General features: G+C 37.0%; 1 protein-coding gene across 3 annotated transcripts in view; it reads left to right on the top strand.

The window, feature by feature from the left end:
* Positions 1–7071: 7071 nt before the first annotated feature.
* The window catches only part of MRPS9 (mitochondrial ribosomal protein S9), a 42467-nt gene continuing 24390 nt past the window's right edge, over positions 7072–25148 (top strand). For 2 of the 3 annotated variants that reach the window (XM_015888899.3, XM_007433066.4), the window contains exons 1-2: positions 7072–7262; positions 18081–18263. In XM_015888899.3, the coding sequence (XP_015744385.1) occupies positions 7173–7262; positions 18081–18263 (273 nt within the window). In that variant the 5' untranslated portion in view covers positions 7072–7172. Of the gene's footprint in view, positions 7263–7326; positions 7494–18080; positions 18264–25148 lie in introns of those variants that run through there. The other variant, XM_025169724.2, reaches the window with a different exon arrangement.

The following is a 25148-nucleotide window of genomic DNA, read 5'->3' as shown; positions in this document are numbered from 1 at the left end:
ATACCTGTATTGCACATATGTATGTGAGATTATTTTTTAAACTAAGGTTAACAAAAAAGCACAGTGTCCTTATTATTTATATTTTACTATTATGGAAGAATTATATAATCTGAAAGGACATTATCAGCATATTCCAAACATTTCTGCAAATGAAAAAAAATAAGGATAATATATCTTATTTTAAGTACTGGTAGAAAATAATTCATGTTACATTCCAAAAATGAATAGGACAAAATGTCCAGCTTTTCCAGAGACTGCAGGCTTAGTTTCTCTATTTGAAGATAAGTACATTCTCTTAAAGACATTTCATTAGGTTGACTCTTACCCAGAAAAGAAGTGTTTCAGGAAACAATCAGTTGCTTAAAGTTCCATGAAGAAAATATTTCAATAGAATAACCATGTCATCAGTTTAAGCAATTAGATGGGTACATTTCAGAACTAACAGAATGAAAAACATCTTTAAAATTGGATTGGATATGCCATTTTGAAATATATAAGTAATTAATAAATATGAGAAAACACATTTTCAGTAATAGAGGATTGTTAGAAAGAACTGTAGAACACATAATACAAATTGTTGAAAGTATATTGTGTATTGCATATGCATATAATTTAGAGTGGACTCTGTTTTAATTGTCCAATATAAAGTTCATATTATATTAGTGTAGTTTAGCACTGTGTTCTAATACTCCTTAGAAAAGTTTAACAATTACCTTGCCTCCTCTCATTCAGTTTTCCAAATTTCAAACGTTCTCCTTTGATGTTATTGTAATCTCAGCCATCTGGGGTTGTTCCCCTCCTTGTTGCGTTGCTCAGGAATGGGAATGATTTCCAAGGGTGTTAGATTCATTATTTACAGTGGAAAACTAAATGAATGAAAATGCCATGAGCTTCAGGGTAAAGCTATGTTACTAGCATTGATTTAAGACGTGCTTTAGGTAGGATTCACAAAAGCTTTAGAGGAGGTGGGAAGGACTCAAAAGGGCAGAGCCTAGTAGCAGCAGAAGCCATCTAGAATAAGGCTTCACCCCCCTGGTACTAAGTGTGGGAGAAGGATTTAGAATGAAACATGACATGGGGAGGAGATGTTAAATTGTCCCTTCTACCACCTGACAAAATTGGTTGTCTCCAAAGAAGCATTTAATTTTTTTAAAAAAAGGGAAATCCAATTAAGGATCTCCCAGTTGTATGCAGACTGGTTCTCAGATCCCCCTTGGAATGTGATTTTAAATCCGACCAACCCAAAAAACTAATTTGCATACATAAAGCTAAACAATCTTAAGTAGGTTCCTTCTCAGACACCAGTTGACATCTTTCTCATTCTCTTTCCTCCTTGCATGTCAATGTGAATAATAGACAAAAAAGTAGGCAAAAGACTGAAACTGAACATTGCCTCAACAGCATTATTACAGAAAAAAATCTAGTTTACTCCAGTGAAGAAATGACATTGGCAGTAAATATTACTATCAGCCAAATTCTTATTTAGAAGTGAAATACATGACTGCATTTCTTAAAGGAAAATACTGTATTGGCGTGAGCAAAAATAGAGATATCATTATCAGGTAAAAATGGAAAAAGGGCCTGCCAAGATAGGATTGGAAATACTTATATCACACCAAGAGTAATAGGACTATCAAGAAAAGTGGTGGATGAAGAACAGTAAGGAGATAATATTTATACCAGTACTATCATTCAATCTTTTCAGGTTCATGTTGAGAGAAACGTGAGGAAATGGCAGGATTCAATTCTTCAAATGCTATTGAGTCAGAGAACCAAACATATGGATTACCTGATGATATAACAAGGATCATACAATTCTCAGAAAAAGAAGCAAAAGGACCTAAATAAATATATTGGGAATTAATGCTGTTTTTTCTTTCTTAACACCCAAGGAATAAAACACTGCCTAGGTACCTTAGACTTTCCTGCCTTTTTTCAGCATTATAGAAGAAGCCTGTCACTGATCTGATTCCCTCTGTTGAAGATAAATCATTCTTGATCTCTAAATTTCTTCAGATTTACCATTTTAGTGGAATAGGATTTTAAAAAACAGTCACGTGAAATGTTTGCTCTATAAAAAGCTTGTGAATTGATGTACTTCATAAAACCAATATTTGACTACACCAAAATCCAATATAGAGAGCTGACAGATAAATGCAGCACCATATTTGATAGTAAGAAATATTCCGAGCAATCAAAACACTTAACACATGGACAAAATAAATTGCAAATTTATCAGTACTGTGCTCATAAATGAAATTTGATGACCTCTAAGACAAATTCAAGGTTATATACATCTCCACTGTTAAAGGATCAGAACTTCAAACAGGGTTTTCTTTAGTTCCATAAGCATATAATGGTAAAACTACACAAAAGATAAAATAATAAAACATTACCTATTTTTGTGATATAGAAATTTTATTTTTATGTACAGTATATTTTACTATACAGATGAAACATGTTTTTTTTAAAAAAAGTTTTGTTTAGTTACTGCATTTTATATGTACATTTATCAGCAATTAGACATTTATACATTTGGAAAAAAAATTGTTCTGTTCCAGATATATCATTTCAAGTTCCTTCAGATTTGCTGTTTTGATAGGATATAATTTTAAATGCCTGTCAGATGAATCAGTGTCCCTAAAAGACTTAAGTGAACTGATGCACTTTATAAAACCAATGTTTCACTTGATCAAAACCAAATCTCCAGAGCTGACAGATACATGCAATATCATATTTGAAAAATCAGGAATACAACTTACACACAGGCAAAATAAATGACACTTTATTAGTTCAATTATCTTAAAATAGTTCAGTGTTAATTTTACTTTAGTAGATACGTCCAACTTATTTTTAATGACATTTGACATTTCAACTTTGACAGAAAGAAAAGCTAAAATGTCTGGATAGTATGCTGTGCTGTTCACATTCTTTCTAAGGGATGTTTTATGTTTGCACAACGTACCCAAACGTAATGGGATGGTGCATTACATTCTAATTGCAGATGTGCAGTTCAGATGCTAGCATCCACTTGAATAACAAGACTGCAAATCTTCAGAACAGTGACACAATAGCTGGCTGCAGATGAGACAGCAACTACGTACTGTATGCAATGTTGTTGATTTCCAATTTCTTTATTAATCCAAAAGCATTTTCATTATCTTTGCATTTATTCAGTATATACACCACAGTCCTTTCTCATGCCATTTGGAACAAGCAGAAATTTGCACAGCTGTGGCAGCTCATACTTACAAACTTAGGCAGATTTGGGTTTTTCTAAGCTCTGCAGAGGATGGAAGGTAATACTCTGAATTGGCACACAATTGTTTTGTGAGAGCTAACCTCTGAACTTACTGACAGTATAAGCAGAAATCAAACTAATTTCAAATTAATTACTTCAGTTGTGTGATAGTTACCTCTTTTTGAGTTCTTCTTTTTGAACAAAGTAATAGTTGCTGATGGTAGTAATATTAGAATTTAGTTTACTTTGCAATGAAGTTTCGTTTCCAATAGTAATTCTTTGTATAGGTTTTGGAGCTTAGTTTCTGGTGTCATATTTGTCTTGGATCATAAATTTTTTTTTGCTAGAAATGCATGTAGTCAGCAAAGTTGTCCATTTCTTCTTTTTGAGCCCAGCACTTAAGTTGGATAGTTGATGTATTTGCAATTTCACCAAACAAATCTGTCCTCTAGAGCAGGTTTGATTTTCATTTTTTCGTTACTCCCCAGTTACCATTTACATATCAGTAACTCAGCAAGTCAGGACTGAACATTATACTATCTTTAAATGAATGCTAGTGGCTTTTTTTTTTTTTCAGTTTTCCACTACAGTATATAAAAGAAAAAGTCGTAGAGTTAATTAAGCTAAAAAAGAAAAAAAGGCTTGATTTTCTCCTGAAGACTGAACCCTGACGAGTCACTCCTGAGGTACAAATAGCCCAAAGGTGTAAATATATATCTCTCTACTGGGAAAATGTGCTTCGGATTGCAATCTTAAATTTTATCTCCTGATATGTGCAATGAAGGAAGCAGTATTAGAAATATTGCCTCTTGCTTTGCTTTGATAAACTTTGCAAAGGTTCATAGGAGCTCCTTTTACTTGGCTTCCCGTGCCTCTGGCCTTTTTTTTTTTTTTTTCCCAAATTTTACAGGGAAAGACACTAAGTTGTCAGAAGAAGCAAGAAATAGGAACTTGATATTTAACAACAAGCTAAAGCAGAATGACTATAGACTATCATGGGGACAAGAGGCTGAACAAATTGCCTGCATAGACAGTCATCTACAGTCCCATGTACATGCAAGTGGATAAAATTGAAAAATAGGGGAGGGAAGGAACAAAAGAATTTCCTTATACATAGAAAAGATGTAAAAAAAAAATGGTGGGAAGGATGGGTCAAAATAAGAGAGATGGCATCACTTCCTAAAACAGTGTTTCTCAACCTTGGCAACTTTAAGATGTGTGGACTTCAACTCCCAGAATTCCCCAGCCACCAAATTCTGGGAGTTGAAGTCCACACATCTTAAAGTTGCCAAGGTTGAGAAACGCTGTCCTAAAGATTTGAAGGAGGAAACACGCTCAGAAAAGTGGAAGAGGACAGCTGGCTTTCTGGGATAAGTCAGCCCCATTTTGATTTCTGCTTTCTCCAACATTCCTCTTCCACCTGATCCTGCCTCAGAGATATCTGTGAAGTACAACAAATGGTGAGAGCAACATCAGAGTGTGGAAAGGAAGGCACTACACCTTAGAAACATCTTTAAAGAGATTTGCACTCTCCCCCACTTCCCAGTGCCTTAGATTAGAAAGCTGGGTCTAGCAATTATATACTGTATTTTAGACACTCAACTTAATACCCATGTATTAAGTTATAGTGAAAAACCAAAAATAGTTTGATTCTTCGACCTCATGCTATAACTTACCCAAAGAACTTGCAGGGATGTGGCTTGAATGTTGTGGCACAGTGATGCTAAATGGAAATGGAAAGGATGATTGGATGAGATATACATAGTATCTTAGGGTCAAACCAGCACAGATATTGTTGTGCCTATTTGGTACAAATAGCCAAACAAATACAGAGCATTGGGTGTGTGTATGCATGTGTCAAATTTCCTGAAATAATTTCCATGATGCTTTGAGACTAAAGTTTCATACAAATATCCTTGGATCAATTCTGACAGAGATATGCTTGGAGGCTGAAACTTACTTAACAGCTTAGGCTGCTAGATATGGGAAGCCCAGAGGATGGTTCCTGGGTGCTAGGTCAGTGGATATATCCTAACATGAGATCTGCAAAGGGTTATTTGAGTGGAAAGTGTATCAATACATCCTTAAAGTCCAGTTGGACACAACTGCTACCCACAGCACAGAAGAAGCTACAGTAGGGTTTTATTGTATAACCTGCACACCTCATCCACAGGATTTTAGGGGAGGATGGTGCTCAGAAGACAAAACCTTATGTTCTCCCAGTTTCTTCTTTCTCCTTTCTATTAAAGGAGCAACAGTCATTACATGCTTTCTTGCAAATTAACCCTACCTTGTTCAAGAATGTACAATGAGTCAGATCTAAGGTTGTTTCCTGTTTCCCACTGCTTATTTCATTCCCCTCTCCCCATACTAAGAAATAAAAAACTGAATAAGTGTACAACACCTTCTCGTAAAACCTTTTCTTTTGGAACTTAGTATCCAAAAGCCTATTAAGCTGTGATTAATGTGTCCTGTTGATAGCTGAAAATGCAAATGATCCGCAAGGTCTAGGAAAAAGTCAAGGAGCACAGTGAAAAAATGGGACCAAGATTAAATATAAAGAAGACCAAACTCATGATAACAGGTATAGCAACCAGTCTTAGAACTGACAATGAAAATACAGTACTGAAGTCGTAGATAGCTTCTGCCTTTTAGGATCAACCATCAAAAGTAATGGAATAAGGAGTCAAGAAATATGCCACAGACTGGCACTTGGTAGAGCAGCCAGGAAGGTCTTAGAAAAAAAATATTCAGATATTGGAATGTGCCTACAAAGGTCAGAGTTGTGCAGGCAATGGTTTCTGCATGGAGAAGTCTATAACACTAGGAAAGGTGAAAGGAAAGAGTAGAGATCAGCAGCAAGGTGGATGGACTCAGTTATAGGAGTGATGGGTGCACCACTGAAGAACCTGAAGAACCAGATTGGGAACAGCTCCTCCTGGAGAAAATCTATCTGGATGGTTACTACGAACAGACACTAATTTCATGGCACATAACCAACATCATCAATGTGGCCTATATTTTTTCAATGCAATGTCTTTCCTGCTGGTATTACCTCAATGCTCCCAAGAACAGCTGATCAGAGTCCTTTCATGACTGAAGCAGCCCATAAACCTGATTTAAAGGCTTAGTTTGTGATTGTTTTTTCTCTAGACAGCTTAAATTTGTTTTTTTTTCTTTTCACCATATGGCTTTTATACAACAGGTGAACTTTCTTTTTTAAACTGTTTTAATTTTTATATAATAGTATTATTATATTGTTATATTGTTATTTAGTTTATATATAATATCATAAACTACTAAATATAAACTAGTTTATATATATCATTTTTAGATAAATGCTAATTATGTTTTTGAAGTTTAATAAAACAACAAAATAAATAAAAGCCTGAGTAAAAGAACTGATAAACAAGAAGATTTTGCGAAGTTATTCAAGACTGCTCTATTGAGAGTTCGCTCAAATAAATATTTTTGTCCATCGGGCGCCTAAGGTCACACGGTTCTGGGGAAAAAAACCCCTACAACTTCCCTGAAGCACCACCCCCTAATCATTTTAAAACAAAAATAGCGAAGCACAGGGGAAAAGAACCTAAAAGGAAAGAAGGGGGCACTTTGTTCATAGATTTTTTCCGCAGCGTACCTTATCCCTCTCCCTGGACGCAAAGGTGTGCGCGCAAAGTTAAAACCCCAGAAAGCTTTTCCTTTCTTGTTTTAAAGAGCGCGCGAAGACCCAGCCAGGAATGACGGTCCAGTCGCGTCACGTGATTCTTTCCCAGGCCGGCACGCTCTTCTCTCCGTCCTTCCTCGCCTCGCCCGCAAATCAGGCGTCTTAGTTGAGCTGCGCGTGCGCGCGCTTTGAAGGCCACGGCAAAGGAGGGAGGCGCTTTCTTCTCCCTCTCTCCACCCCTCCGCCCTCTCGTTTTTTTCCAGCATGGCAACCGCGGCGGTTGGGCGCGTGTTGGCGGGGGGCCGCAGCTGGAGCACAGCGGCGAGAACGGGAAAGCAGTTGATGGGGTCGAAGGTAAGGTCCGGGTCTCGAGGGCGGGGCTGAGCCGTCGCGCGCGTAGCACCAACGGTGGTCGCAGCGTCGGTGTCCGAAGTAGTCGCAGCGCCTGCGCTCTGGGTCCTCCCTGGGGCTGAGTGACCTCAGTCCCCCAAATGTCTGCTCTCGGGGCCGCGGTGCGACAGAGCGAGCTGGGGCTGAACTCCAAACCGCCGCCGCCGTTTTGATACCTTCCTGGGGCAAACCGAGGTGAATATGGCTGTCCGCATGCGCGCGAGATCGTATTTCTGAAGTTCAGGATAGGAATCGTTTGCCTCAGGATTTGTGGCTTTTAGGACCACTGTTGTATTGTAGATGGAAATATCACAGGGGATCCTAGATCTCTTCCTGCAGTAGCCATTAAGAACAGATAAATTGCAAAGGCAGTATTCGAAGACATACTAGAGGGATTATTAGGTACTTTACAGAAGATTTGTATCTGATGCATATTTACAGGATTTCTGTGCTGCTCCATCATGTCTATGTGCGATTAAAAAAAAATCGGTAGAGTTTGAAATCCATGGGATTAAGAGAGATCTGGGAAGCAATTGAAGACTTTAGTTTGGAGGCAGTCAAGCAGGATCTAATTCATGGCAGGTGACGAAAAAAATTGGGTGGCTCCTAAGGCGCAGACAGTTATTGGTACCAGTTAGGCAGCACATGTGGCACCACTGCTCCACGAGCTCCAGTGTGCTTCGGTGCAATTCAAGGGCACCTTTAAAGCTCTTCATGGTTTAGGTCCAGGTTACTTACATTGTTTCTCCCCAATTGTTTCTACCCATCCTACCTGATCTGGTAGGAAGGCATGCTCTGGGTACCGTCAGCTGGTGGGGCCCAGGAGTAGGGCCTTTTCTGCCATGGCACCCGCCCTTTGGAATATCATTCCCCCTGAGATTAGATTAGCCCCCTCCCATTAGCCTTTCATAAGGCCTTGAAAACTTGGCTTTGTGCCCAAGCCTGGGGCCCTGGGCATGGGTTAGAACCCATTGTGTGGATGATAGCTTAATTTATGCCTGCTAAGTGTTCCTGTTTTTATTTGTTTTTATATTGTGTGTTTTGTGTTTCTGTTTTATTGTAAACTGCTTAGAGTCATGTAAAAGTGAGATGGGCAGCTATATAAATTGAAAAAATGAATGAATAAATAAATAAATAAATAAAAACAGTACACCTCAGAAGGACTGGTAAGAAAGAATGTGTTTGGCCAAAGTATGGCCAGCCTGATTAGTAGGGTTTTAAACTGAATTTGAGGAGTGAGTGGGACCAGGAATGAAATCTTTGAAGTAGGAATTTCACAAAGTATTGTAGAATTGCTGAAATTGGCCTTTATTTATTTTTTTTATTTATTGTTAAACTTGTATGTCGCCCATCTCCCCCAACGGGAGGGAGCTTAAACCACTCTGTGAACAATCATAAAAAACACGGGCTCAAAAAGATATATAGTGTGTATATATATATATATATATATATATATATATATATATTCAACATTATACAGTAATGTTCAAAGCATGGCAAATAACCAAGTTGAACTTGAGCTCTTAGTACACAGGGTAAATATGGTTTAATAGGTCACAATGGAAACCTGGTTGAGATGACTCTTATGTCTGGAATTCAATTCAATACAGTATAGTAACAGAAGCAGTAGAAAGAGAGAAGTTTTGCTATATGTTAAAAATAATCCATTCCTGCTCAGAAACCCAAATGAATGAACTTGGCAATCCTATAGAGACTATCAGGCTTAAAATAAGTGAAGGAACAAAAAAGTAATACTGTTGTACGTGTCTATTATTGCTTGCTCAACTAAAGAGAAGATGAGGATGAGGCCTTCCAAAAGCACAGTATAGATATTTCAAAGATGCATGAAAATGTAGTGATGAAATCTATTGGGAGAAAAATCATACCAAGCATGGTTCTTTCAAGACCTATTCCTGACTTGCCCAGCTGAAAACTTTCAGAGAGTGGAGGAAGGCACAACAGGATCAGCTGTTCTTTACAATAGTAATCAGTAGGGTAGTTGAGAAAGTGGAAGTAACAGGAATATTGGAGGAAAATGACCTTGCAGTGTTGGAGCTCTTGATGCTAGGGAAGAGTAAAGTTGAATATAATCAAATGCATATTGAATTTTAAAAAATAGATGTTAATACATGCAGAACAATAACAAGTAGGTAGGAGAAGACAATGAGTAAAGGAGCTCAGGATGAGTGAGAGTTTATAAAGAAGAAGATACTGAAAACACAATTGCAAGTGATTTCTATAAAAGAAAAAAAAATCAAGGACAGTAAAAGAAGCCAGTGCGCTTTAGACAAACGTTCACGAAGATCTGAAAACAAACAAGGATACATGCAGAAAATGAACAGAAGGCAAAGTCACAAAGAAAGAACAGGTTCCAAACAAAAAGTATTCCACCAGATATTCTGAAGAGCAAGATAAAGCTTTTAATTTAAGCTTGAATATGATAGAAAAAGTAGTTTTAATCTTGAGGACCAATAAATTCCATCTTGAGATATGGAAGGAATTAACTGATGGTCTGGCCAAACCTTTATATGTTATCTTTGAGATATCCTTGAGAACTAGAAAAGTGCCAGATAACTGGAAGATAATAAATGCCCTTATTTTCAAAAAAGAGGAAAAAAGTGCACAAACTAATGTAAGAGCCATTTCTCACAAGGTTAGAAAAAATCCTGAAATGAAGATAGTCTTTTATCAGCACAATTAGAAACTATCACTTTCACTCAAAAGAGGATAGCTTCAAGTCCATTAATACTGTTTGAATAGGAGAAAGAGGAATTGGAATCTTGATTTCATTATCAATATGGTTCGCATTTGATACATAACCCTGGGTTTTTTTCATAATGGCTTATCTAGCTTTTCTATAGTAAATCTATATGGCAGAAGCTTTTATATCCTTGAATGTCTGTTTATCAGTTTGCAGTCCATGTTACTGTGAGAAGCCTGACAATTACAGATCAGTCAATCAGACATTGATAACGGGAAAAATTCTAGTGGAAATCATTTAAAAACCCATCTGTAAGAATCTTGGAAATGGTACAGTAATTAGTAGAAGTCTGCCTGGAGTTATCAAAAATAAATTTTTCCAGACTAATCCTAATCTGAATTTGGAGTGGGGGGTTATTAGTATATTGTGGGAAAGCTGTAAATTGGGGGTTAACCACCTGGCCACTCTGGCTTTGCTCTCTTCCCATTCCATCTGGAAGGGCTTCTGTTGCCCTAAATCTTGCTGATCTCCACAATGTGTCCTTATCACACATCCAGAACAGCTGTTCTGCACAATGCTATAAGGACAGTAGTTGGTGGTTTCCTGTGGCTGAAATTCAAGCTTCACTGTGATACACCTCACTTGCCATGCCTTCCTGCTGGCTATCCACTATCAGTGCATACATCCAAATAAATGCTTAGTGCTTGTATGCAGATAAAGAGAAATTGAGATTAAGAGTTCGTTTAATTCATCATAAGAAAATGTTCTCATTGGATGAGGAATGGCTATTATTTTGGGCTCAGAGGTAATGTCTTAAATTCAGAGGAAATTAGGGAAGAAGAACTGGAAGAGGACTTGATAGTTTGTGATGGCTGGCACCTAATATAGCTGTTGGTCTGAGGAAGCAATGCATGGCTGGTAATCCTAAAATGGATTGGTCAGTGTTACACAGTTGAAGTTTTATTTTCTTCTTGAAATGGTGGAAGGCATCAGAAGTAGAGGAGGACACAATCTGGAAAAGTGTCTCAAAGATGAAGAGGGAAAGGCACTGTGGAAAAAAGTCTACCCTTTCTGGGTAGAATTCACCAGCCAGAGAAAGCTAGCTGCCAGCCTGACTTTGCCAACCAGTACCTTTAATCCCTTTCTTAATTCTATATAATAGAGTTAGAATTTTTAGAAAACTGAAGGGATACATTTATAGAAAGCTTAAAAGTATATCTTGCAAACATATACATGCTTAGAGAAATTTTAGGCTGCACAACTCATTAGAAGGAAAAAAATATACAGTGGTACCTCGGGTTACGAACGCCTCTGTTAACGAGCTTTTCGGGTTATGACCAGCTCCGCCCGCAAAAATTTACCTCAGTTTGTGAACTCCGCCTCGGGGTATGACCAGGATACGCGGCCATTTTCCCTCCCATGACACAGTCCGCGGCCATTTTTCCGCCCCTGACACATGGTCCGCGGCCATTTTTCCACCCCTGACACGTGGCCCGCGGCCATTTTCCGCCCCTGACACGTGGTCTGCGGCCATTTTTCCGCCCCTGACACGTGGTCTGTGGCCATTTTTCCGCCCCTGACACGTGGTCCACGGCCATTTTCTGCCCCTGACACATGGGCTGCAGCCATTTTTCCGCCCCTGACACGTGGTCTGCGGCCATTTTCCGCCCCTGACACGTGGTCGTAGGGAGGGGGACTCTCCCTCCAAGCAATAGCCGCCTCCCTGTCCTCCACGCCAGAACAGATTAACGGTAATTACATTGAACCTTATGGGAAAATTTGCTTCGGGTTGCGACCAGAGTCACAGAACGAATTAAGTTCGTAAACCGAGGTTCCACTGTATAGTGCATTTTAGGTCTCAGGTTGAGTCTGCAATCCCTTCTCTGCTTATCGCTAAAAATGGCCAAGAGAAGGCTGGAGAGCCCAGGATTAGCATATATAGTTATAAATAATCTTGCAAAGGAATTTGCATGAAAATGAAACTAGATGCTGTCATTTTAATAAAGGAAAGTCTGAAGAGGGGCTTTGCTCTGAATTATCTGTTAAATTCTATGAACCCACAGGAAGCCCCAGTCACAATTGCCAACCATGGGAAAAGCTGCCACCAATTGCTGTCCTGAATATGTGATCAAGGCAGTCCCCTGAGCATTCTGTTCAGTCTTTTTTCCCCAAAGGGCTATTGGCCTTAGCCCTCTGACCACTAGATGGTAGCAAAGGTTGGCAATGTTGTGGTCACCCTGATTTCTGTTGGTCAGATATAGCTACTACTTAGGTGTACTTGGGATCTTCAGGTATTTGGGAAATGGGGTTGAGCTGTGTGGTGCTGTCAAGTGCATCAACATAATTTTTTCAAAATAATTATTGACCTGTCCTGCACTCATTTCAACAGCAAAGACTTAGAATGTTTTTATCTCTTGGTTGCCATCTAGCAGTCATTTGGATTAGTGCAGCTGAGTGCAGGCACTAGATAAGTGCTGTTCAAGAGCTGGAGTTTGAGAAAAAGGTTGGGCTGTAAATGTGTAGATGAATAGATCATCCTACTCTTCAAAATACAGTAAATAAATTGGCTATGCAAGCCATGGTTCTGGTCTCCCTCATTACCAAAGCAATGAGGCTCTCTGCACTCCTCAGCCCCCTGCCCACCCTCCATCCCCAACACACGCAGAAGGCTCCCTGGATCACCACCTCTACAGTATGGCTCTAATGGAATTCTTATTCTGGAGCAGAAGTGCAATGTCTTGTCTCTCAGGTGTTTTGAATTGCACTGTTTGTTGGTTGAGGCAACAAGCACTTTTAGATCAATCAATTAGCTATCTTTAAGGAAAACACGCACACACATATACAAAGAAAGTGTCTGTAGAAGCTGGGATTCTGGTCTCCCTCACAACTAAAGCAGCACTGCAGAACAGGGGCAGAGCTGATCAACCATATAGAAGGGGATAGTCTCACAGCAGATCTGCAGAACCAATAGAATCTGAACAAATCACTGCCCCCAGCCATGCCTTCTTACTTTGCCTCCTCCATGTGTGCTAGGTTATTGACATGGGAGGTCTTGTGCTGACATAACATAAAAAATAACTATTTCATGCTGGAACACTTAAAGCAGTCTTTAGACTGCCTTAGCCATGGGCTTATGATAAAATAGAGGTGACATTTTGAGGACATGGCGAGTGATGTTAGGTGTTTGCATTGTGGTAAAGAGTGTGTGTGTCTGTATGTATATATATATGGACTCTATATTACCTAGCAAGGAATGTAATATAGTACAAGTAGTCCTCAGTGATGGTAATTGGGACCGGAAATTCCATCGCTAAGTGATGCAGTGATAAAGTGCATCATGTGACCACACCGCTTAGCAATAGCAGTTCTGGCACTTCTGATTATTCATTCGTTAAGTGAATCCCATGCCATTGTTAAGTGAGGACATCACGTGGTCGCCATTTGCGACCTCCTGCCAGCTTCTTCATTGACTTTGCTTGTAGGAAGCTGGCAAAGAAGGTCGCAAATGGCAACCATGTGACCTCATAATCATGAATGCAGGTAAAAGCTGAGTAGCCATCTATGTTTTAATTTGGATTCTTGCATTGAGCACGTAACATTTTATTACAGCATCATGGGTTTTTTTTTTGCAGAGGTTTATATTTGTTTTGCATGGCTCTGTTGCTGCTGTTTTGTCAAAAATGATTTGTACTGATGGCTTAACAGAAGCATGATATTCTTTAATTCTTGTAGATTACTTTGGATAAGTAATGGTAAGTGCTAGAATCTGAGATGAGATGTCAAAAAGAAGAGAAGGCAAGAGGAGCTGTTTACCTATTGCCAGAACACTTAAGTTTTGGGTTGAAACTGGCTTTAATCACTAGTGGGTACAAAATTGTTTTACGAATAATATTTTGCCTTGCAAGAGGAACCACTTTTATACCTCAGTGGCTGAGGACTCTGGGCAGCACACATAATACAAATATGTCCTAAAAAAAGATTCCATGCCCTGAAATAAAGGATTCTTTATTGTCAAAAAGATTTTTTTTAAAAAAGTGAATTCAACACTTCAGATATTCGTTAGCAAAAGAAAAATATTAGCCTTATAGATTCTGTCAGAAAACAAATTTCTCTCTTCTGTTTCCCTAAAGTGATACTTAGCAAATACAGCAACTTTACTTCTGTATTTGCCTCATTAAAATAAATTTTAAAAATAAAATGAATTTATATTTGAGAAGATATGTTTAAAATTCTGCTGAGCAGAGAAATAAAATGGATATGTGTCCAGTACTGTCTAAAAAGTATGAGTTGGATGGGTATCTTTCTAAATTGTTTAGCTTAGTCTATTGGGTAAAACAGCCAAATTGCATCCTCCAAGTTCTGAGGGGTTTCTTCACTTGTTTCCTTCCATGGAGACAACTTCAATAATCTGTTTATAGAATAATTAGACTGCTGAGAAGCTTTGTTAATATGAACACAGGACAAATAAAGAAGTGCATGAAGATGGCTCTTTGCCAAGCTTGAGCCATTACTGCTTTGCCAGTGATTCTTCTGTTCTTTTGGCAGAGTGCTTGATTGAAATTACAGTTGTCTTACCCACTGATTATCTTGGTAAAAGAAAAACAAATCTGTCTAGCCATATCTTGCCGTCTTCCACAAAAGCCAGAAGATAACTGCCTTTGGGACCATTGTTTTGAACAGGAAGTGTATTTGCTATGATGCACTAGGTTTTAAGAGGGAAGGAATAAATTGTTCAGCCTCTGAATCAGGATTTTCAAATGGGCTGTCTTGGTTTATATGTTAGGCAATAGAACAAGATGCTCAAAAATCCTCGTCTGAAGTTTTAAAGCAACTGCTGGCACCAGTTCTACTGTTTATCCTTTCTTGACTTGGACCTTCCAGCTAGTTTAGTCTAGCTACAGTAACTGCTGGCCAACACACTAAAAATGTTGGATTCCAAAATGTTTAGAGGACAAGTTAAGGAAAAATGATGTAAATAATTTTTGCATCAAGTATAGATTACTAAGAGTATATGTAACAAATTGTTTGCCTTTAAACGTCTTTCAGGATAAATAGGAATACCAGAATTCATGAATAAGAAATGCAGTATCAGTGCAAGAAATGTCTATTGCTTTTATAGCTGCTCACTAAGGTAAATATGTGATAGATTGAGCTGTTGAGGTGACATTTGGCATCCTGAATAACTTGGATTTTAGCAGCAATAAAATCTTAAGTAAACCCTTACCCCCACTCCCATGGGCTTCTGTGTTCTAGAAGCAGTACACATAACAATCTTCCATCCTCTGCCCATACTTACCAAACTCTCACAGGTACACATTTCCTGATTATTAGTTATTTTTGGTAGGACCATTTAAATGAGTCATGCCTCAGTGTTTGAGGCAGGCAGTTTGCAAAAACAAATGGTAACTTGTTTCACTGTGACATCTGTTCCAAACACAAAGTTTATTAGGAAAGAATAGCCCTTAATGACAATTCATTTACAAGGCAGATGCCAGGTATTTTTCAAGCAATCATTAATCTTGCCACAGTACTTATTTGTAGTATGCTTGCCTTAGAAGGTTGCTGTTAAAAGTAGTGGTAAAATTTAATTAGTTTCCTATAATTTCAAGTCCAGAAATATTTAATATTGAAGTATATATTTTCATATGAACAACGTAAATTGGATTATTTTATGTGAAGATTTATTGAATCGTACACAGAAGCCTGAGGTGCAGTTTAGCTTCAGAAGAACTTCAGATGAATTACTTAATGAGGATTTGCTATAGGACACACTTCATGAGTGACTGTTTAAAGCTGATAAAAAGCAAAGGAAACATTGCTAGATTACAAGAAGTTTTTTCAACAAAGCTTATTTTTACTTCTACATGTTATACAGCACTAATGTGTTTTAGGATTTTTTAAAGTAGTTTTTCATGCTGGGCTTCCTCAGGTATCAAGGCCTTCCAGTTTGATCAGCCTATTTGCTTCCCAAGACTTTGTTTGCTTGTTTATTTAAATTCATTGGCTGCCCAACTCCAGTGGACTCTAAATTTTAGAACAGATGTTAAATGAATTCAAAATACCTCTCTATGGTCTCTTTATTTATTATATGGAATAAGAATCAAGCATGGAGAAGACAAAATCGTTAATCATTGTTTGTCTTGAGCAAGTCCAAATTAGCCAGTACTGGAGTATCTTTTAAACTTGTATGCTGATTTTGCCATGCCCCTACTCAATGTAATTGATTTTTATTAACAAAAATCTCTTCACCCAAACTTGTCTGCAAAAATAAAACAACTTGCTAGCAATACATTTGTTTGGGGGAGGTGCAAAATTTTTTTCTTCTGTGAGTAGAATACTTTATGAGGTCTGGTAGTGATGGAAGATCAATATAAGAGATATAAACAGATTCTTTGGATGCAGCTGCTCTATGGTTATGCCGATATAGATGTAACCCGGTATGTGGAAGCCTGCCTGAATGGGGTGGGTTTGGGTAGTAAAGACGATCAATTCTGAACAACATTCAGACTCCAGGATATTGGAAGCTCTAGGAATAAGTCATTAAGCCTGGGAGTGAGGAGGAAGAATATGAATTGCAGATGACTGTAATGTCATGCTTTCAGACAGAAATAAAAGCTGACCATAATGTAAGGAGAGAAGGAAAATGGTGAGAAATCCTTCTTAGGAAAACAAACCACCATCATTGATTATTGAAATGCTGCAAAGGTTCTTGATGTGATAACAGCATTGGTAATCTTAAAAATCTCAAAATGAAATGCCAAAAGAGGAAGGAAATATATCAGGTCAGATACAGAAAGATTTTTGCATTGTGAAAATGATAAGTAGGTGAGATATTCTACTGTGAGACTAATAAAAAATGTCTGGAATGTCTCATTAACTCTCCCAACATATATGAGAGCTAGTTTGGTGTAGCAGTTAAGGTGCTGGCCTAGAAACCAGGAGACTGTGAATTCTAGGGCTCCCTTAGGCATGAAAGGCAGCTGGGTGACTTTAGTTACTTACTCTCAGCCCAACCCATCTCACAGGGATGTTGTTGTGGGGCAAATAGGCAGGAATATTATGTATGTTCGCTGCTTTGAGATGTCTGTCTGTCTGTCTATCAATCAGTCAATCAAAGTTGGGATAAAACTCTAATAATAATATGGTCTTTTATTAGAATACTTTTATACTAAAATATTTGGTGATGATTGTAAACCACTTTGGAATTGTTCTTTTTTGTTTCATCTCTATTCTAGTTTTACATAATGGATGCCACGATTAACATTTCTGAAGAACTTGAACATAGTTCAACACTTTGTGATATTTTGACTGTTATTAATGCAGTAAAAGCATTGCTTGCTTGTTGGTTTTGGTCTTTATCTGTTATTTAATTGATTTATAAGCTCTCCAACTCCATTAAAGTGAAATTTCCTTGGTCTAGGCCTGGAGTGGCTTCCTTGTGGCTTCCAAAACCCATTTTGTAGCTGTTGGAAGGTCCTGTGTCCACAATTACAGGAGACAAAAAGTAAAATACCTTGTTTGGGTTGCAAAAATCCAGATGACTACTGAATGGCGGCAACAAGCAAAGGTTTTCTGGATCTGTTTTTGGCCATGTAGTAGCTATCTAGATTTTTGCTATCCAGATATGGTAGCCCTAAGGTATCTGATTTTGAGATAGAAGACAAAACATGTAGTTTAGAAAAGACATATCAAGCTTTAAAAAAAAAAAAATCACTTCAACATTATCTCCTTCAACCCTCCAAAATGTTACTTGTGGTCCTTGAACTCCAAAGATTTGTCTTCCTATGGCTGAAGTGTAATGCTTGAGCTAATATGTAGGACAAACCTACCTTATGTCTATGTGAGGTATATGGGTATGCATGTATGTGTATGTGTTTGTGTGTGTATACAATGTATTTTACATTTATTCTCTTTGTTTCATCATGCAAATCAGGGTGATATATAAAGATTCAAATATAAAGTCCCATTCAGGTACTAATAAAGCCAAGACTTGTTTAGCTTCAGCACAATTGTATCATGTATCTTCAGGTGTTAATGAATGCTTCTGTTTTTAAAAGCTACATTGTGCTTTTCCTCCTTAGATGGTAAGGCTAATCTGTGTTACCACTTCAGCATCGCAGAAGAAAAGTAATGTTCCTTCAGGACCTGAACAATACACAGAATCTTTTATTAAAAAGCAGATTGAAGAGTTCAACATAGGAAAGAGACATTTAGCTAACATGATGGGAGAAGATCCAGAAAGTTTTACCCAAGAGGATATTGATGTAAGTATGGTTGCGCAGTTGGAGAAGTAATTTACTGCAGAGCTTCAGAATTGAAAGCTCTTTGCTTCAGCATGAGTCCCTCAGCTCTCTGTGAATTTTAATCGAACTGTCAGCATACAAGAGAATACTACTATACATAGAAAACATTACAGTGATGGCTTTGAATAGAGATTCTACCCCTACTACTGTGCAAGGTCAGGCTTCACAGTGTAGAACTCTATACTCTACCTTGCTAAAGCACAGCAGGTTCTTTTTAAAACTACTAATGGATAATCCCCTTGATCTGAGTTCGTAAGAACCACTATTGGGGTTTATATAGCATTTGGAAGCATTTATCTGTAATTTGACCTGCTGGGTATATTTATGCTGGGGTTTCATATATGATACTATAACAGCTAGCAACTCGAGTGACCTTTTCCTAAGACCAGTGTTTTGGGCAGCAGCTACTGCACACTTATTTTAGAGGGTGATCCATGGGAATTTCTGAGCAAACATATCTGGGGCTGGACTTTTGTTCCATTTTAATTTCTTATTTCAGTAAATATTGGGTAGTCAGCCATAAGCCTGTAAATTTATTTTTAATATTACTTGTGCTTGATTATCTGCTTTCTAACATTTCATGGAATTTTTAAATAAAACTACCAGATCTAATACTACCTCTCTTCTAACTTAATTCTTCTTTATTCCTTTTTTTGGTTATTTTTATAGTTGGGTATCAGAGCACGCCAGTGTTTGTTTGGTTGGATAGTAATATAACTTCCACATACATGAACTTTTAAATACGGAATGGTGGGACAAATAAGAAGGGAGAAATACTACAATTGTACCCTGTCTCTTAGCATTGGAAAACATCTAGCTGATTACTACTGAAAACAGAATACTATGAAGGCATTCTTTTTTTTTTTAGCAAGGCAATTACTGTATTATATTTCTCTTTCATGTTTTAAACTATGTCTTTTAATTCTCCTCTTGGTGCCTTTTCTTTTTCTTTTTATGACTTTACTGAAAGATTCATGCATGTTGTTTGCTGGGAGGTGTGCAATTCTGTAATCAGAAACTGAAATCTCTTATGAGACTTGAACAAAAGGAGAGGTTTTCTATTCAGATTCATTTTACAGTTTGCTTATTAGTCTGGCTCAAGTTTTGACCTTGCTGCTAAGTTCCTCAGCATGAAGCCATATTTATGTAGGATTCCATTGTTCTCAGGGTGACTATACTGAGGCACATGCTTACAAGGCCATGCCAGCATTTAAACTCTTATGATGAGTAGCCAATTATTTAGTCTTGAATATACAAGTCATTTAATTTACTATGGGTAAAAATTATTTATTTGTTGAGTACATTTAGAATGTTTCAGGAGCTCTAATTTCCTCCTGAATCTCAGCAACATGTACCACAGCAATCAGAAATACATAGTATATTGATGATTAATCTTTTTTCTTTAAAAAATGCTCACTTTTTCACAGTTAAAATACAGTTCCAAAGTTTACGCTTTCAGCTTCACAGTTCTAGAGAAAGGAATATTAAGCTGGAAGATGTGATCATTCAGAAGCGGGATAAAGCAAGCCTTGACTTGCAGTAAGCACGAACAGTTATTCTGATTTATTCCAAAGTTTGCGAGGAAGAGGAGAAAAGTCACAATCAAGCTTCATGCAGTGTGTGTAGAAAATTCTTAGGAGTTTTGTTATCATAATCTAATGGTTGCAAGCAACAAATTGACTGCTGGGATTAGTAAAATCAAAGCAGGACTGAAATGTTATTTTACCAAGCATAAAATAAAAACACTGAGAAACTGAAAATTAAAACATGATCTGGTTCACCTATTTATTCCACGTTCATTGGAATTTAAGTATCCATCCTCCAATTCTTCTGTTTCTCTTGCAGAAACTCTTCTGCTTCTATCCCACATGAATCTATCTTCTTAATATCTTTGCTTTTTATATAGCATTTGGATAGAGATATTGAAAGGCAACCTGTGGCACATTGAGCATGTTTTTTAATCTATCATGTTAAGAATACTGATTTGGCATAGAAGTTAGGGACCTGGTAAAGAGAGGGAAATTTAATGGTTTTTTTATACAGGATAATGATAATATAGAGCTACCTCCCAGCTGTTTTTCCCATATCATTGATTAGTTGTAGTCTTCAATATGGTCAGTGAAGAAGCATCTAGTGGAAGGGGGAGTATTGGAAATATGGAGCATGTTGCAAGCAGTGCCTTCCCATCCAACTGCTTTTTCTATATATTGGTTTAGCAGTACCCCTGTGACAATACAGCTTGCTTCCAACAATCTGTATTATGTTTTTCTTGGGGCTCAGCAAAAATGAAGGAGAACTTAACCATTTTTGAAAGATAAGAGAGCTGTCTTAAGCAGCAAGAAGTATTTCAAATCTAGACCAAACCCAATGACTCAAAAAATGGGGAGACTGAAAGAGTATAATCTAGTAGATAAGTCATAGCAATGACTTAGCAATTTATCACAACTTTTCTAGGATATTGGCATTCTTTCCTCAAGAAAATTGGATATATTTTAAAAATCTTATTTCCTCTTATTGTAGGTGAACCACTTTATTTTTTTCTTTTAAAATGATGTCAATGAAGAGTAAGATATTATTTAGTAAGGTTGTGCTTAATAGCAGCTGCTTCTAGTCCATGTCCAGACAAAACATATATGTTTTTCATGGAGACAGATCAAAACATGCATGTTCCAGGCAGAAGTGTTTTGCGGGGACAGTGAGCAAAAGCTAAGCACATCTGTAGTGGCATTGGCAGCCAGTGGGATGTAGGGAAATGAAACTCTGGGAAAATTAATGGTCAGACTATGTGGAAGAGTTACACAAGTCTTGCCCTACTCTCTCTCTCTCTGACCTCCCTGAATTTTGTTTTGGCTAAACCTGAAGCAACCCAAATGCTCAACTTAGGTTCTGCCAAATCACAGCCCTCCTGGAATTGTTTGCAAAAACTTCCAAAGCAGAAGTGTTTCAAGTTTGCAACAAAGCACATTTTCTGTTTTTTAGCAGTAATAGCATACTGCTATTACTTAGCAAAACATAGTGCATAAAATCCATATTCAATTTGCTCTCATAATATCAGGTGTTGTAAATACTTAAATTGTGTAACAGTGCCTGCTATACATAATTAAATTTCTGTTGCAAAATATAAAAGCCTCTTAACACTGTGGGCAGAATTATCAGGGTTTACGCTTGGAATGGTAATAATTCCTTCTGATTAGTGCTTATGCATCTCCTGTTGTCTACTGTTAATCAGTGCATGCAGTGCATTTCCAAAGTAGACATCCTATGGTTCTTTTCTTACTGGCATTTTGGATACATGTTTTGAAACCGGTCCTATAAAGAAATATGTTGACAGCATTGTCATTGCTTTCACAGGTTGTTTTTGCTCAGAATAGTACTTTACTAGTGGGTTTATTTTTTAGAAATAAAAAAGCTAAGCTGTAAATTACACTGTGTGTGTCTTAGGGGGCAAAAGCCCAGTAAATTGATATATAACTGTACAGAAGCCTACCAATTGCTTTTTAATTGGTATTATAGACCGTGCTCTGAAATCAGGATGTTTTATTCTCCTATGTGTGAATATGCAGTATGAAGTTTCTCTAATTGATTCGCTTTGCCCATTCCATTTGATGTATCATTTTTCACAATATTTCATAATTTGTGCTCATTTCTAATGAACAGAGTCGTTAGGACAGGCATGTCTAAGTACAACTGACAGCTAACATTAGGTGCCAGATGCAGTTTATAAAGCTATGTAGAAATGTAGAGAACAGTTTAAATAAATTAGCACCTGTACATTAGTCTCACTTGCTGGTAATTTATAAGCGAATCAGTAGAGATGACATTTAGGTAAGTCATTGATCAAGTTAACAGCTGCATACCCGCTGCCCAGCTGGGATACCTAATTAATAGAGATTGCAGTCCTGACCTAGTGCTTTTCCCTGAGTTGAGAACATAATCTTTTTATTTTGTGATTTAACTTTTAACATAAGGAATAAAGAATCTGCCTTATTTTTGAACAGTTAAATCCTTTAACATTAAGCAAATAAAAAGCTGAAACAGTCCTAAGTTCTAATGGAAATAATGCTGGATTAAATATTGCTGAACTACATACAACTTGATAAAAGTGAGAGTTCTCATTCTTTTGAATTATTAAAGTCTCCTACATGTTGAGCTTGACTTCTGATGATATCATAAACATGTCCATGTAGTTTCTTGGCAACAATACAGAAGTGATTTATGGCCTTTTTTCAGGATGTTTTTTCAACTTAGTAACCTAGCCTGTAGCCATGGGATTTCTTGATGGTGGTCTCCCATCAAAATACTAACTAGGTCTAACCTTACTTACCTTTTCAAGACCAGCCGAGCTTGGCTACATGCTGCCACCTACTTGGACACTCAATTACTATATGATTGTGAAGGACCTTAGTGGTAGGGGAAGACCAAAGGTCTTGACTGATATAGAAGGATAGGCCATTTGTCTAGTTTTCCAGTGTAAAAGAAATGTTTTAAGAAATTACTTCATTCACATATGCTTTTTTCAGTAGTAGTGAAAGTGTGATTTCTCTCTCTTTTTTTTTAATGGTAAGAGGACTTTTATCAGAAGGAATAAAAATCAGGAATTGTCATTTATGTTAAAAGTTATTTTCTTGTCCTAAAAGAGTATATACCATTGTGTTACTAGTGATAAAGCAGTGTTTTTATTGCTGTAGTTAATTCTGAGAGAGAGGGAGATACCATGTGGCCTAATTTTCATATCTAGATTTCAGAAGATTATAAAATGTTGTTGTTATGTATTTAAAAAAACACTTTTCTGTGTTATCTTTTAAAAATATCATTTATTTTATCTTCACAAGACAGTTTATGATACTAAGTAAAATAATGCATTTAATAATCCCTGGAATTCCTGGCACAGAACAGCATAATATTTCAAATTCTTAGATGTTCTAGTAAAATGTGAATGGTAAAGTAACTTTGTTTTTGATAGGCACAGTTTTACATAAAAATACTAGGGTTGATAAAATAAAAATGTTAAAGCTTATCTAAGCAATAGCATCTGATAATAGAGAATAGTTTGTCTTTGAATAGGAATTATGTATAGTTATTTAGAAATAAAGTATCTGTTTTCTTCTCATATGAAGCTATTATCTACAATTCCTGCTTATGCTAATTTTCTGTGAAGGCCTTTTGAACTCTCCAATTACAACAGAATTTACTTTAAAAACACTATTAAGGCCAGAGCGTATGTTTCTCTTAGTAGATGGGCCAGAATGAATATTTCATTATGCTGTATATAGTACAGTGTTGGTTTTGAATATGTGAGATCATATTTTATCCTCTCCTTTTCCTTTTCGCCCAGTAGTTCTAATCCAACTATGCATCCATTTCTAGTTCTTATTTTGGACTTGAGATCAATGAGCCACTTTATTTGGATTAAGACTGTTGTGATATTAATTTTTCAAAAAAATTATAAGCTTATGGATTTGAAGGCAGCTAATGTAATAAGCTTGCTGAGGTAGTGTGGGAATGGACAATACTCGAGTTACTTAGGAACCTATGATTTGGGCTCCATGGCAAGTACAGAAAAAATAAAAGATTTTAAATACATGTGCAAGAATACACATAACAAAATGTACGGTTCTTATCATAATAGCACAGTGGTAACGTTGGCCATTGTACTGTAACTTCACTTATGGTCAATTGACTGTGGAAGAGTCAGACATTTTTCTGCAAGTAGATCCCGCTATACAGCAGTTGCCGGTGCTGTTAAAGTAGATGAAAAAGAGCCTTTTGCATTTGTTATGCAATATCTCAAAAGTTTGGTTCAAAGCCTGAGCCTGCCAGCCAAATGTTCCTATTGTGAGTTTAACAGGAAAATTTTGGAAGCACTTGCCCAATGATATTTGCTTGTGGAAATCCATTTTAATCATTTGACTTTAATTTCCAGGATATGATCAAGCTGATCCTTTAACATTCACTGATATGGACATAATAGTAAAAAGTGGCATGGCCTGCAACAATCTTAATTAATGCTGTACTGATCATTGCCTTAGTCTTGTTTTCTGTTCCATTAGCATATATGCAGACGTTAGGCTATTCTGCTTTAATTATAGATATGTTGCAGTCAGGATTTTTTGCTTTCATAGCAGAGATTATTTGAATCATCAAACAGAAGCAAGTATAGAAGAGACTACTTATGTATACACAGTTGGTCCCAGTATTCCATAATATATTCTTTTGACATGTTGCTTTATATGGTGTTTAATATCCGTTGCCTCGCTATGGGTTTTTCTATTGTCATTATAATTAATCCCCATTTGTTCACAAATGGATGTTCACCTATTTTGTGTATGTACAATATCCCCATTGACTAACAAATGGGAATTCATCAAGCCACTAAGAGAATCAAAATACCCTTCTATGAAATCAAGCTAATCCTTTTTGTTTGCTGCTGAGTTCTCAGAATCTCTGTTTGGAATGCCAATAAGATATTAATAAAGTAATAGGTGAGATCTTCATACATTCTACACATATTAAGTAGGTTGACAATGCTGACAAACCAATCTGTGTCCACAGAAAATACTATTGATATGAAATAGCCTTGGGTTAATGTAATTATAATGCAGCACAGTTCTTCGGAAAAGAAAATATTAACTGCTTGCTTGAGTTTATTTCTTACCACTATGGACAATTTTTTTTTTTTTGGCATTACTATTTCATGACACAATAGTTCAGCAATCATCCTTATAATTAATTATACATGATTGTATATGACTGCACTATGTGGTATTGCAGCAATGCAATAAAAACATTTGAAAATAATTAACAGGTGTAACAAATGACCATTCAACCATGTCATTGCTAGTTGCC

Source organism: Python bivittatus, unplaced genomic scaffold, assembly GCF_059951505.1.
Source record: "Python bivittatus isolate LINGU-HERP-01145 unplaced genomic scaffold, Pbiv_v1 ctg000060_np1212, whole genome shotgun sequence".
NCBI classification, from domain to species: domain Eukaryota; kingdom Metazoa; phylum Chordata; class Lepidosauria; order Squamata; family Pythonidae; genus Python; species Python bivittatus.
Note: the sequence above shows the minus strand (reverse complement) of the source record. Positions and strands in the feature narration are given on the sequence as shown.